At 38.8% G+C, this 15,246-nt stretch overlaps 2 protein-coding genes across 2 annotated transcripts in view; both read right to left on the reverse strand.

Moving 5' to 3' along the window:
• Nucleotides 1-799: 799 nt before the first annotated feature.
• Nucleotides 800-6,689, reverse strand: LOC101507347 (E3 ubiquitin-protein ligase UPL1-like). Its single transcript, XM_004490401.3, has 12 exons — nucleotides 5,840-6,689; nucleotides 5,465-5,767; nucleotides 5,141-5,345; nucleotides 4,407-4,681; nucleotides 4,035-4,321; nucleotides 2,645-3,740; nucleotides 2,423-2,569; nucleotides 2,241-2,321; nucleotides 1,926-2,151; nucleotides 1,639-1,778; nucleotides 1,237-1,343; nucleotides 800-1,072 (listed from the first exon to the last, which is right to left on the reverse strand). The coding sequence occupies exons 1-12, from the start codon at nucleotides 6,650-6,652 to the stop codon at nucleotides 970-972; spliced, it is 3,783 nt and encodes a 1,260-aa protein (XP_004490458.1). The 5' UTR covers nucleotides 6,653-6,689; the 3' UTR covers nucleotides 800-969.
• Nucleotides 6,690-7,476: 787 nt separating this feature from the next.
• The window catches only part of LOC101507659 (E3 ubiquitin-protein ligase UPL2-like), an 18,652-nt gene continuing 10,882 nt past the window's right edge, over nucleotides 7,477-15,246 (reverse strand). Inside the window, exons 6-18 of the mRNA XM_004490403.3 lie at nucleotides 13,436-15,246; nucleotides 12,245-13,299; nucleotides 11,862-12,164; nucleotides 11,580-11,784; nucleotides 11,084-11,358; nucleotides 10,691-10,986; nucleotides 9,287-10,394; nucleotides 9,060-9,206; nucleotides 8,888-8,968; nucleotides 8,583-8,808; nucleotides 8,316-8,455; nucleotides 7,914-8,020; nucleotides 7,477-7,749 (exon numbers count right to left, since the gene is read on the reverse strand). Coding sequence (XP_004490460.1) covers nucleotides 7,647-7,749; nucleotides 7,914-8,020; nucleotides 8,316-8,455; nucleotides 8,583-8,808; nucleotides 8,888-8,968; nucleotides 9,060-9,206; nucleotides 9,287-10,394; nucleotides 10,691-10,986; nucleotides 11,084-11,358; nucleotides 11,580-11,784; nucleotides 11,862-12,164; nucleotides 12,245-13,299; nucleotides 13,436-15,246 — 5,857 coding nt within the window. The 3' untranslated portion in view covers nucleotides 7,477-7,646. The remainder of the gene's footprint in view (nucleotides 7,750-7,913; nucleotides 8,021-8,315; nucleotides 8,456-8,582; nucleotides 8,809-8,887; nucleotides 8,969-9,059; nucleotides 9,207-9,286; nucleotides 10,395-10,690; nucleotides 10,987-11,083; nucleotides 11,359-11,579; nucleotides 11,785-11,861; nucleotides 12,165-12,244; nucleotides 13,300-13,435) is intronic.

The raw sequence follows: 15,246 nt of genomic DNA on the forward strand, positions 1-15,246 counted from the left end.
CCCCCCAATTCTCTTTGGAGGCTCTCTCTCCCTCTATTTTGCTACTAACTCATTTATCTTGTCAGGATTTTTATAGGTCGTAGGTTTAGTTTATTTGTTTAGACTTGGTTACGTTGGTTTAGTAGATTGCTGTGGTGGAAATTAATTCTCAATCTACTTGTCCTTTTGCTATTGGACCAATCACACGGTCCTTTTACTAATTTTTCTTTAATTGTACATGTGATAATAGACAGTTCTAGTGCAAGAAATAGTTTTAACATATTCTATGCTCACAAAGTCACTTTTGTCCTCGTTGTATCTTCTTTTTGTGCGAGCGTATGAGCTTTTCTCAATAGACTATTTGTATTTGTATTGTGTTGAGTCAGCGAAGTTCCATCTGGCCCCTATTTTTTTTAATAGAATTTAGTTGAAAAAAAACAAGATGGCCACACAAAGAAGTAAATTTAGTATTTATTTATTGCAAGCTTCTGACTTCTTCAAGGAGTAGTTTACAATATCAAGATGAAACTATAATATGGGATGTATCTAAGATGGTTTTAGATGATTTAATGATCATGAAATTCTCAAACCGTAGTCTGAGAGTGTCTTTTTCATTGAGGATCTTTTACTAGGGGCCTTAAATTGATCTTAACCGCAAACACAACCTGGTGTACTTAGGAAAATGACCATATAATACAGTACATAGTAATTTGTTATTAAGACGCGGGTAAATTTTTGCATGGAAGCTGCCAGTTTGATTTCGTAATACCACTAAACAAAGTCACAGAAATGAACAATATATCATGACGTGGCAAAATGGTTAGTTGAAAAACTGCCAAACGGCATTTTCCATTGCAATTTACTACTGTACAATATTTTAAGATAACATTTTGAAAGAAAAAAGAAATTCAAACCCCTGTACCACTCAATTCTATTCTGAAATGACTCCTAATCTAGTAAATGTAATACAAATACTCCCTCTGAAACATTTCAACCAAATCCGAATCCCTCACTTGCTTCATGAATCGCCAGCAGTAACCTATCTTCCAAATGTTGTTTAGATGGATACTCTGGCAAATCTAATTGATTAAAACTGCACAAAGAAAAATTCATGTTAAATTAGTTCAAATCAAATAACAACAACAAAAACAGTGGTGATGATGGCCGATCAAATGATAACATAGCATGCAAGCTATATAAATTATCCAAACAGAAAGCAAATATATATTGTGAATTGAAAAGGGAAAAAAGATGTACCAAGTATGAGCAGAAGGCAAATGATCAGGACTTCCATATGCTTTGTGTATCTGAAACTTCTGAGAGCCTGAAATTCCCTGAAGAGCGCTAAAACCTTCCAGAGGCACCTGAAATATCAGTGATGAAAATCAGAACCCCAAACCGCACTATAAATGTTTTAAACACTATATAGGTGTCAATGACATTCATTTTACATCAAGTAGGATACAGGTTCTGTCTAGTGTGGAAAAATCATTTCCTGTTTATGTATTTGTTTTAACTAATATTAATAAAATGGTATCTTCATCTCCTCTTTAACAAATTTTTACATGAAAAGGTGAAAATGAAAACCAGAAACAATGTAAAACAAGGTGATATTTTAAAAATTATTAGTGGAGATAAGAAGTGAAAATAGAACCATACCTTGGATGTGCCAGTCACAAATTGCAAAAGCCGAGCCTTGTCCTCCTTGCTTAAATCTTGAACAACCTCCCAAAACCATTGGATAACTGGCGATGCAGCACTATAACCAGAATATTCTGTATTTGCTCTCAAGTCATCCACTGAAATAAATAGTTGAACTGAGTGTTAAATTTTATTGTTTAGAGATTAAAGAACTAGCCAGTATTGAGCAACTGAGCAAGAATGCCGTCAATAAATGAAAGAAACTCACAATAAAAATAACTCACAATAAAGGTTAACAAACTTACAATCAATATCGGGAAGTCCACTGATCAATAGTTCCAGCTCTTTATCATTGAAAATAGATATCAACTCCTTGGGAATTATTTCACTGAACCCTTCCAAGAAAGCATTTATTTGAGGTCGAATAGCAGTGGTCAATCGATGCTCAGCAACTAAATCAACATATTGATGTTTATTCTCCTCTGTAACTTTAGTATTCCGTCCACCGGGAATCAACTCATAATCAGTCACCTAAATATTTTCATTAAGATTAGACAGTTGACAACGAACAAGCCAATACATCAAATATCATCTCGAAAATTTCAGAGCAAAGTCAATACCTCCGTTCGTTCATATAATATCAACTTTTCCTCATCTGCATCAATGCTAAAGGTAAGATTCAGATCATCACTGATGTCATTCTGCGATCATACCACATACATAAGAAAATGTTTTCAATGAACATGTAGATAACAATTTTGAGTGTTGATAGGGTGGACACAAACTACAAAAATACACTTGCCTCAAGCAGCCATTTCAAATTTTTGAAATAAGCAGGATCAATGGCTTCTATATCATGATATGTAACTTTGGCCCCTAGAATGTGCTTATAGAATGATCGAGTAAAATGGACATCCAAGAGCTGACCATCAAATAATGCTTTTCCGACCTGGATAAGGTAGAAGAGATAAGAAGCACGTATGACAAGCAGCAAACCTTAAAAATAAGGTGCAAAGGAACTCACCACTCTACCAACAAATTTGAAATAAGATAGATGTTCTGTTTGGTAAACAGAGTTTGGGTTTGGCTGAAATGTTGACTCATTGCCCACCGTAGTAAAAAGTAATGCTCCTTTGTCAAAAATAACCCTGGACAACAATTGATACCACTCCCTTGTAAGACCACCTGCATCGATACCTTCCTCCCCTTGGAAGTGAACAGTCAACCTTCCCTTCAAATCTTGAGTTGATCTCATTCGAAGTTGGTTATAAGAATCTTCTAATACATATGCCCTTCTTACTGATATTCTTAGTGGGCTGTGGTGATGGTCATGCTGATGCTTAATTTTTGATCGGAAGTAGGAGCGCTTGTTATCAAAATCAATGAATCTGGGAATCTTCAGCATAAGGGCAAAAGATTTCTCAAGCAAGCCAGGGTTTTGCCTGATAAAAGCATTTAGCAGCTTCCTATGCTTCTCAGAAAACTTGACAAAAGCGCCATGTTTCTCGTCTACTTTCACAGCAGATCCAGATGCTTTCTGCTCAGTACCAGATGTGCTGGCATCTTCAACATCAGAGATACAAGGAACACCTATGTCATGATTAGCACCTGACTGTGCAGGATGCAGCTTCTCACAAACCACAAAGAAAGATTCTATGTATGGTAGGATATTTTGAGAACCAGCTGGAAGTGGAGGCATGACACTAGACGGTTTAGACACAGATGTAGTAGATGGCGGGTAAACATCAGATGCCGGCTCAGAGTAGGATTCTATCTTGCTTATGCAACAGCTCAACTCATGCCATAAGGGCTCTAATGCTGAATTGATTTCCAAAAACTCAAAAAGAGGACGAGATATTCCATCATTCTCTTTCTCAGACGATGGGGTGAGAAAGGAACTCAAGGCTTGCAAAACTCTCAAAATTGCAGCACCATTAGTAGATGTACTAAGAAGAGCTTTCATTGCTTCACTGAAAATGCGTAGTTCATCCATAGCAGATGAAGTCAAGTCTCGAACTGCTCCTGACAGATGAGAGACAAAAAGCTGACAGTGAATTGGAGCAATGGACACTAATTTCCTCATTACTTCGGCAACGAGACCATATGCATTATCTGACAAACTGAAAGGAATACATGAAACATCAGATAAAGTCCATCATTGCTAAATTCCACAGCATTGATTTTTCAAAAACTCATGGTCTGTGAATTGTGTCATAAAAATAACAAAGGAAAAAAATATCAATACACAGTGAGTCGATTAAAAATCAGGAGCTTGTCTGCCAGGAATCTTATGACTCCCACCACTCTTCAGGAGTTCTTAGTAATCGTAACTAAATACACCAAAACAAGGCAAACTGACAAAACCCCGACAGCGGAATTAACACAATCTATAAGCATAAGTATAATCATCATACCCTTCTAGTGCAAGCAATGAGCACAGGAGTTGGAGTTCTGCTTTTGGCAGGTTACCCAGTACTTGCTGAGTCTCACATTCCTTATTACCAGAGGATGTTGGTTTCGAGGAACTGTCAGCTTTAGGACATGCATCAAGACCAGAAGAAATAACAGAATTCATATTTACATCAGCCTCCATCGCAGAAATTTGTGGGCCCAATACTGGCTCTGTAGTTATATGGGATTTGTCAGATGAACTACACTTGCCTCCAGCACTATCAATGATGACATCGAGTAAGTTTAGCAACTGAGAACAAATACAAAGCATATCATGTCAGCAGTTACATGAAATTGGATGCACTAAAGATATACCAATAAAACCAAATCATCACCTGTTCGAGATGGGCTATGCTCCTCAAATAAAGGGGTTGTTTCAAGAGACTCAAAAGCATTGCAATGGATATGTATCCTTCATTATTTTCACCTATAGTAACTTGATCTTCAACAACCATCACAGCTTTGCCACGCATAATCTCAGCATTATCTGGCTCTCTTGATGCAGGATGATGCAGCCTAAGCTCAAGCAATTTTTTTGCCACATATGGATGATTACGAGCAAGATAAGTGAGAGTTTCAAGTATTCTCCGTGAGAGCAATGGGGGAACTCCTGCATAATCAAACAAGTATAGAAGGCATTGATAAATTCATCCACAATTAACATTTCAAAACATATTTTCCAAATAATTTTAACAGCCACTAATGAAAGCAAGCATGAGGAATAAGAAAACAGAAGAGGAATACGTACTAAACAAGGGCATTACTTGTTAGGAACCAGGTATCTTACTAGAAACAATAGGGAATATTACTTTGAAGGTCAGCAACCCTCCCTTGCCCAAAAGACCCTATTCTCTTACAAATGTCTGGATACCTCTCCCTCTCAACCTCTTCTAAATTATATGCAATATACCTCATTTATTCTTACTATCACAGCCAAACTAACTAACTAACTAACTTCATTAGCAGATTAGTGTCACCAACTCACGCCTAACATCACTTCAGAAAACTAATTGGGATTACTGTCAACAATGACTTTGTACAAAAATAAAGACTAATCAAGTTTGCTTACCATCAAAAGATTGAGGACGTGAGTACATTACATTGCTCTGACGACCATATAGTCTGTATGGAGGCTCAACTGTACTACAATGACTGGTAGGCTTTCTTACATCAAGAATCAGTAAATCCATCAGAATTTTCACCAGAGAAGTTCTACTTTCACTATGGGCACAAAGATGCAAAAGAAGCCTCTGCAATTGACCTTTATACAATGGCTGCAAAAAAAAAATTAAAAATAATAAACAACAGAGTTGTGCTCATTTTGAAGGACTTCTCCTTGATTCCTATCATCAAGTAACACCTGAACTAATTTTTCAAAAAAAACAAGTAAAACCTGCACTATACGAAATAACCGAATCATGGCATGCAAAGCTTCAGTGTCAACTAGAGGTTCTCCATCAGCTTCAACAACCTTAGCTCCACCAGACCTGCGTGAAGTAATGCTTCGCCCTATACCATCCATGCCAGAACCAGAACTTTCACCATGTCTAGATGTCTCACCTCTACGGCTTCTAGGATGCATTCCCAAGAGGGTACGGCTGTATCGATGTGCAAACCTCTCCCGCAACATATTTGCCTCGGCAACAAGAGCAGGTGTAAGGTTGGCAAGGACAGCATCAGATGAAGTTAAAAGAACCTGAACAAAATCAAAAAGAATTCATCAGAGACAGACTCATTTTATAAAACTGGATTCAACCAACAAACTTACCTCTTCTCGTAGCTCAGAAGGAAATGTTGCAATTATTGAGACTGTATCCATTTCAACAGGTTGCCCTTCCAATTCCTGAGATTGATGTAGCCTTTGTGCTTGCTGTTGAGCAAGAACTTCTGCTCGAATATCTGGGGGAAGAGCTGCAAGGAATTCTGGATCAATATCCCCGCTGTTTTGGGACTCGGCATTTGATGGTTGACCCACTTGACCCTGCTGAGCTGATAGGACTTCAACACGCAACTCCTCAGGAAGAGCATCAAGAAAAGCAGGATCAATTGCTCCCGATCCAGCATCATTGTTCACCTGCTGTTCAGCTGCTGGACCATCTTGATCTGCATCTCGGCTTGAATTTTCAGAAACTTCAATAACACTATGAAGCGATGCATCTCTCCCACCTAGAGGAGAAGAATGACCAAAAGACACATTTGCTCTTCTAGTCCTTGCAGCTTGTGATTCACCCGCTATCCTATCTGCAGAAACCTGCCTTTCTCCACCATCATCATGGCCATCAGCGCTTCCAATCTCAACATCTAGGCTCCGAAGACTTTCACCAAAAGTAGCCGCACTACCACTACTCTCTTGGCTGACAGCTTCAACATCCCGAGCAGCTGCATCATTATGCTCAAACTGCATCTCAACTGCCTGTGAGTGAGTGCCTGATGCGTCTGCTTGCAGGGATCCATTTTCGGCAGGTTGGTTATCAACATTGTTGTTATTGTTATCAATTGATGCTGGAGTCACCATACCACTATCTTGAATTGCATTACTTTCGACTGGAATTTCTAGACTTGAACCCCCTGAATCGTGCATCTGGCTGACCTTAACTATTTTACTATGAAGACCTGCTTCAACTAGGCTCTCTCTCCCTCTATTTTGCTACTAACTCATTTATCTTGTCAGGATTTTTATAGGTCGTAGGTTTAGTTTATTTGTTTAGACTTGGTTACGTTGGTTTAGTAGATTGCTGTGGTGGAAATTAATTCTCAATCTACTTGTCCTTTTGCTATTGGACCAATCACACGGTCCTTTTACTAATTTTTCTTTAATTGTACATGTGATAATAGACAGTTCTAGTGCAAGAAATAGTTTTAACATATTCTATGCTCACAAAGTCACTTTTGTCCTCGTTGTATCTTCTTTTTGTGCGAGCGTATGAGCTTTTCTCAATAGACTATTTGTATTTGTATTGTGTTGAGTCAGCGAAGTTCCATCTGGCCCCTATTTTTTTTAATAGAATTTAGTTGAAAAAAAACAAGATGGCCACACAAAGAAGTAAATTTAGTATTTATTTATTGCAAGCTTCTGACTTCTTCAAGGAGTAGTTTACAATATCAAGATGAAACTATAATATGGGATGTATCTAAGATGGTTTTAGATGATTTAATGATCATGAAATTCTCAAACCGTAGTCTGAGAGTGTCTTTTTCATTGAGGATCTTTTACTAGGGGCCTTAAATTGATCTTAACCGCAAACACAACCTGGTGTACTTAGGAAAATGACCATATAATACAGTACATAGTAATTTGTTATTAAGACGCGGGTAAATTTTTGCATGGAAGCTGCCAGTTTGATTTCGTAATACCACTAAACAAAGTCACAGAAATGAACAATATATCATGACGTGGCAAAATGGTTAGTTGAAAAACTGCCAAACGGCATTTTCCATTGCAATTTACTACTGTACAATATTTTAAGATAACATTTTGAAAGAAAAAAGAAATTCAAACCCCTGTACCACTCAATTCTATTCTGAAATGACTCCTAATCTAGTAAATGTAATACAAATACTCCCTCTGAAACATTTCAACCAAATCCGAATCCCTCACTTGCTTCATGAATCGCCAGCAGTAACCTATCTTCCAAATGTTGTTTAGATGGATACTCTGGCAAATCTAATTGATTAAAACTGCACAAAGAAAAATTCATGTTAAATTAGTTCAAATCAAATAACAACAACAAAAACAGTGGTGATGATGGCCGATCAAATGATAACATAGCATGCAAGCTATATAAATTATCCAAACAGAAAGCAAATATATATTGTGAATTGAAAAGGGAAAAAAGATGTACCAAGTATGAGCAGAAGGCAAATGATCAGGACTTCCATATGCTTTGTGTATCTGAAACTTCTGAGAGCCTGAAATTCCCTGAAGAGCGCTAAAACCTTCCAGAGGCACCTGAAATATCAGTGATGAAAATCAGAACCCCAAACCGCACTATAAATGTTTTAAACACTATATAGGTGTCAATGACATTCATTTTACATCAAGTAGGATACAGGTTCTGTCTAGTGTGGAAAAATCATTTCCTGTTTATGTATTTGTTTTAACTAATATTAATAAAATGGTATCTTCATCTCCTCTTTAACAAATTTTTACATGAAAAGGTGAAAATGAAAACCAGAAACAATGTAAAACAAGGTGATATTTTAAAAATTATTAGTGGAGATAAGAAGTGAAAATAGAACCATACCTTGGATGTGCCAGTCACAAATTGCAAAAGCCGAGCCTTGTCCTCCTTGCTTAAATCTTGAACAACCTCCCAAAACCATTGGATAACTGGCGATGCAGCACTATAACCAGAATATTCTGTATTTGCTCTCAAGTCATCCACTGAAATGAATGCACAACTGTTAAAACTTCCCGTTTCAAGTAATTTAAATACTGGTTTACAGCAAGCAGGGAGAGAAAATTAACATTAATCACATCAACAAATTCTAGAAGGAAATGGAAGTCTTACAATCAATATCAGGAAGTCCACTGATCAGTAATTCCAGCTCTTTGTCATTGAATATGGATATCAACTCTCTCGGAATTAATTCACTGAATCCTTCCAAGAAAGCATTTATTTGAGGTCGAATAGCAGTTGTCAACCGATGCTCCGCAACCAAATCAACATACTGGTGCTTATTCTCCTCGGTAACTTTGATATTCCGTCCACCAGGAATCAACTCATAATCAGTCACCTAGACATATTCGTCAAGATTAGACTAAAAATGCACTATCCATTATATACCATATATCAAAAAGTTTAAGGGCACATACTTCTGTCCGTTCATATAAGATCCATTTTTCCTCATCCGCATCAATGCTAAAAGTAAGATCCAGAATTTCGCTGATATCATTCTGTAATCATACCAGAAACAAGAGATGACATTCACATTAACAATTAACAAAAAGTGTTGGCAATAGTGAAAAAGGAGAGAAATGCACTTGCCTCAAGCATCCATTTCAAATTTTTGAAATAGTCAGGATCAATGGCTTCAATATCATGATATGTAACTTTGACCCCAAGTATGTGCTTGTAGAATGACCGAGTAAAATGGACATCCAAAAGCTGCCCATCAAATAGTGCTTTACCAACCTGGACAGTGTAAAAAAGGGGTAAGAAAGAGCCGTATATGACCAACAGAAAGCATTAAAAGCAGATGCTAATGGACTCACCACTCTACCAACAAATTTGAAATAAGATAAATGTTCTGTTTGATAAACAGAGTTAGGGTTTGGTTGAAATGTTGACTCATTGCCCACTGTAGTAAAAAGCAGTGCTCCTTTGTCAAAAATAACTCTGGACAATAATTGATACCACTCCCTTGTAAGTCCTCCCGCATCAATACCTTCCTCCCCTTGAAAGTGAACAGTCAACCTTCCCTTCAAATCTTGAGTTGGTCTCATGCGAAGTTGGTTATAAGAATCTTCTAGAACATATGCCCTTCTTACTGATATTCTTAAGGGGCTATGATGATGGTCATGCTGATGCTTAATTTTTGATCGGAAGTGGGCCCGCTTGTTATCAAAATCAATAAATCTTGGAACCTTCAGCATGAGTGAGAAAGATTTCTCAAGCAAACCAGGATTTTGCCTTATAAAAGCATTTAGAAGTTTCCTATGTTTCTCTGAGAACCTAACAAAAGGCATATGTTTCTCCTCTACTTTCACACCAGGTCCAGATACTTTCTGCTGAGATGCAGATGTGCTTGCATTCTCAACATCAGAAATAACAGTAGTACTTGAGTCATGACTAGCACCTGACTCTGGGGGATGCAATTTCTCACAAACCACAAAGAAAGATTCTATATATGGCAAGATATTTTGAGAGCCAGCTGGAAGTGGAGGCATGGCACCAGACGGTGTAGAAACAGATGATGATCTAGATGGGGGGAAGAACTCAGACGGTGTAGACTCAGAGTATGACTCTATCTTGCTTATGCAACAGCTCAGCTCGTGCCACAATGGTTCTAATGTTGAATTGATTTGCCAAACCTCTGAAAGAGCAGCAGGAGTAACTCTATCACCCTGGTTCTCAGTTAGAGTGATGACAAGTGAACTCAAGGCTTGCAAAACTCTCAAAATTGCAGCTCCATCAGTAGATGTAGTACTAAGAAGAGCTTTCATAGCTTCACCGAAAACATGTAACTCATCCATTGCAGATGATGTCAAGTTTTGAACTGCTTCAGCCAGCTCAGTGACAAAAAGTTGACAATGAGTTGGAGCAATGGCCACCAATTTCTTCACTACCTCCGCAACAAGAGTATATGCATTATCTGACAAACTGTGAGGAATGCATAAAGTATCAGATCAACTCCATCACTAAAACATTAACATAGTCAATATGTCACTACAACAATAATAGCCAAAACAATCCGGTCTGGTTATTGATAAAAAAAACCAGCCAGCTGAATTTAAAATTATTTAGGAGTTCCTAAGTCATTATTTTTTATCATCCCTACGCTCCCCCAGAACCAGGAGGAGCTCCTAGTCATGTCATGGTAAATAAAAACTAGGCATGTTGACAAAAATGCTAACAAAAGGATTAACACAAATCAACAAGCGAAGGCCTTAGCATACCCTTCTTGTGCAAGCAATGAGCACAGGAGCCGAAGTTCAGATTGTGGCAAATTACTCAATACTCTCTGAGACTCAGACTCCGTAGTAATATCGGAGGGTGCGGGTTTGGATGAATCATTAACTGTAGTAGATGCATCAGCCACAGAAGTCAAAATACCAGAACCTGTATTCGTTTCTGCCTCCACAGCAGAAATTTGAGGTGCCGATGGTGGCTTTGAAGCCGAAATCAAAGATTTATCAGATGGAGTGGACTTGCTTGCAGCGCTATCAATGATTACATCCAGTAAATTTAGCAGCTGAAGACATAAGCACAGGTACAAGGTAAATCATGTCAATTATCTATAAGCATTAAATTGAATGGCATGTAGGCCATAAAACCAACCAAACATTCACCTGCTCAAGATGGGCTATGCTCCTCAAATAAAGTGGTTGGTTCAAGAGACCCAAAAGCATTGCAATAGAGATGTACCCTCTATTACCTTCACCTATATCAACTTCATCTTCAACAACCATTATGGCTTTGCCACGTGCATCACTAACATTATTTGGTTCTTTAATGTCAGGATGAGGAAGGCTGGACTGAAGCAAGTTTTTTGCCACATATAGATGATTACGAGCAAGATAAGTGAGGGTTTCAAGTATCCGACGAGACAGCAATGGGGGTACCCCTGCATAATCAAACAATATGAAGGATATTCATACAAACTAATTTACCATTAAATAACCAAAACAATATAAATGGACAATTTAGCGAAAATAAAAATCAGAATAAGGAAAAGATTGTTTCAGAGATTGCTTACTTGGGAAGATTCAAGAATGCAAGCACTAACTAAAAAACTACATTTATATAATCAGGATAGTATAAATAAGATAATTGAAGTATTCTTACCATCAAAAGACTGAGGACGGGAATACATTACATTGCTCTGACAACCATATAATCTATATGGTGGCTCAACAGTACCAACAGAACTGACAGGCCTTCTCACATCAAGCATTAGCATGTCCATCAGAATTTTCACCAAAGATAATCTTGTTTCACTATGAGCACAAAGATTTAAAAGAAGCCTCTGCAATTGGCCTTTATAAAGTGGCTGCGAAAATGTAAGACAAATTATAGAAGATAATAAAGGAATCATTTAGTAGGGTTTCATATATTATAAATTACTACCTGCACCATGCGAAATAACCGAACCATGGCATGCAAAGCTTCCGTGTCAACTAGTGGTGCTCCATCAGCTTCAACAACCTTAGCTCCGCTGGACCGGCGTGAAGAAATAGTTCCCCTTACAGCATCAAGGCCAGAACCAATACCTTCACTGCGTCTTGAAGTCTCACCTCTACGACTTCTTGGATACATACCAAAGAGGGTACGACTGTAACGATGTGCATACCTCTCCCGCAACATATTTGCCTCGGCAACAAGGGCAGGTGTAAGATTGGCAAGTATAGTATCAGGTGAAGTTAACAGAACCTGAAGAAAATAAAAGAAAAAAGACACAAGTCAGATACAATTACACTTTTATATAAATGGCAGTCAATTGATGAACTTGCCTCTTCTCGTAAATCTGAAGGAAACGTTGCAATTATCGAGACTGTATCCATTTCTACAGGTTGACCTTCCAACTCCTGTGACTGATTTGACCTCTGTGCTTGCTGTTGAGCTAGAACTTCTGCTCGAATATCTGCAGGGAGGGCAGCAAGGAACTCTGGATCAATATCACCAGAGTTCTGAGACTCAACATTTGATGGCTGAGCCACTTGACCTTGCTGAGCTGAGAGGACTTCAGCCCGCAGCTCCTCAGGAAGAGCATCTAGGAAAGCAGGATCGATTGCTCCTGATCTAGCATCGCTATTCACCTGCTGCTCTGCGGCTGGACTCACTTGATCTGCATCCCGACTTGAATTCTCAGAAACTTCAGCAACGCTGTGAAGGGGTGCATCTCTTCCAACAACAGGGGGAAGATGACCCGGAGGAATAGTTGCTCTTCTTGGGCGTGCAGCCTGTGAATCACCAGTTATCCTGTCTGCAGAAACCTGCCTTTCCCCACCGTCATCATGGCCATCAGCACTTCCAATCTCAACATCTAGGCTCCGGAGGCTTTCACCAAAAGTTGCGCCACTACCGCTACTCTCCTGGCTCACAGCTTCAACATCCCTCACAGCACCATCATTATGCTCAAACTGAATCTCAACAGCCTGTGTGTGATTGTTTGATACATTTGTTTGCTCTCCTGTCACTGCAGGTCTGACATCAGCATTATTACTGTTATCAATTATTGAGGGAGTCATTGCACTAACTCCTTGAATAGTATTACTCTCAACAGGGATTTCTGGCCTTGCACCACCTGAATCTTGTGCCTCGCTAGTTTCAACTTTACCATGAGAACCTGCTTCTGCTACATCCTGACTGGGTGAAATTTCGGGGTTTCGTTGCCTTAATTGAGAGACAAGCAACTCCTCAAGACCTTGTGGTACAACACTGCTGTTTGATCCACCACGCTGCTGGTTATTATCAGTCCACAAGTTTAAACGATGTCCATGGCGTCCACTTCTCAGTGATCGAAAAATATTATCAAGACCTGATGAGTTGTTCTCCAGTAAACTATCTGGAAATTTTTAATAAGATACAAAAAAGAAGAGTCATTTAAAACTACATATACAACCAATAGCAATGAATAGATTAAGGAAATACTTGTGATTCAAATAATTTATTAATTGCAATAAAATTCTAAAGGAACTAGCCTGGTTGCCCCATAGATGGGGGGAATGAGGAAGAAGGATCAACCAAGAGTGGATGACGGGAAGGAATAACAGTATCACCAGTTATTCCCAAAAGACTATTAATAGATGTTGTCCTCCCTGGACGTCTGGATCCAAAAACTTCAACTGGCATTACACGAAAAGCTTCATTTGGAAAACTATTATCTCTGCCAAGAACCTCAATGTGGTCAAGAACATTAATTCCATTAATGCCCTCCTCAAGTCGCAGTATAACACCATCCTCATCTTCCTCATCTTCCTCATCCTCTTCTTCCATTACTTCGTCGTCAAATTCATCATCGTCAATCTCATGATCATCTTGATCGGTGTCAGGATGTGGCAAGTGATGGACTTCATCTTCCAAGTCATTACGTTCCTCATCATCATCCTCATCTTCATCTACATCTTCGCCTTCGTCTCCAGACATATCATCATCCTCATCACCATCTTCATCAAGATTCTCTTGGTCATGAGGTTGGATTTCAAATTGTAGGCCCACATTTTCCATTACATTTTCAACATCTCTTGCATCCTCAGAATTTTCATGCATGTAATCATCCTCATTAGCAGGAGCAAAATTTCCATTGAGATCTTGATCCTGTTCCATATCATCGGTAACAGTTTCAGACCCACCATAGGTCTGACCTGTGTAAGGCCCAACTTGGTCAGCTTCACGAGAACCATGATTGGCTTGAGACGTCATGTCCATGGACTGAGACATCTCACCAATATTATCTAGTCTTCCAGGTTGATGTAGATCAGAAGGTTTTGCTTTCCCTGCATTAGAATCAGCTAAATTGACATGCTCCTTGGTAACCAACTCAAGAGCTTTAATAATACCAGGTGCAACTTTAGATGAATCAGCATGATCCAGGTCCAGAACATGGAGAGTACGAGTGAACGATTTAACCAAACCAGCATCGATAAAAGTAGCAGAGGCCTCGGCAGAGATGCATGAACCAGCAGGTGTGCGAGCAGCCAAAACATCATTAATCAGATCAACAAAAACCATAATTTCATTGCCTGGAGGCTTAACGCCATGACATGAATCAACAAACTCATTGATGATGGAACTAATCTCACTAAAAACCCTCTTCCTTGCCTCTGTGGAACGGACACAAGCCGCCACCATAAACTGGTTAGCCCTGGTTGCTAGTTTCTGCCTCCAATCACCGTCAACTTTCTTGTCCTTTTTGGAGTTTCGAGAATATGGAAGAAAATTATGAAGAATGTGGTAGAATATCCCACCGATGCTCAAACCAATAGGACTCTTCTGATAAGTGACCCTACTGCTGCTCAACTCAGCATCTCGTCGAAGTAGAACATGAACCGATGATGAATACATCAATAATATCTCTGTCAAAAGCTTCAAAATAAAGACAATCTTTGCAAGTGATGCAGATGCTTCCTGGCTACTGGTTTCATTACCATCAGGCACAGTAGCAACTGCTTTTCCTTTTCCCTTATTCATAGAGACATCAATGTCCATGTCACTTGATGTTGTAGTCCCAGCAAGAACACTGGGGGCATTGTCGGACTTCAAGGGGGGAACAAAAGTGCATATAGATTCAAGAAGAAGTTCTATGACATCAATAAAACTTTGACTAGGTTTTCTATGACCTTTGATATTCTTGGTAATTGAATCTTGAGTTTTGCCATGGCCATTGCCAGAAGCTGTTGTGTTTGTATGCCCCACACCAACCTTACCATCACTATTCTGTATTTTGTCTTTCTCCAATGATTTATCCTTCTCCTTTTCTTTCTCCTTCACTTTGTCTTTATCTTTCAGCAGG

The sequence above is a fragment of the Cicer arietinum genome, chromosome 2 (genome assembly GCF_000331145.2).
Source record: "Cicer arietinum cultivar CDC Frontier isolate Library 1 chromosome 2, Cicar.CDCFrontier_v2.0, whole genome shotgun sequence".
NCBI classification, from domain to species: Eukaryota; Viridiplantae; Streptophyta; class Magnoliopsida; order Fabales; family Fabaceae; genus Cicer; species Cicer arietinum.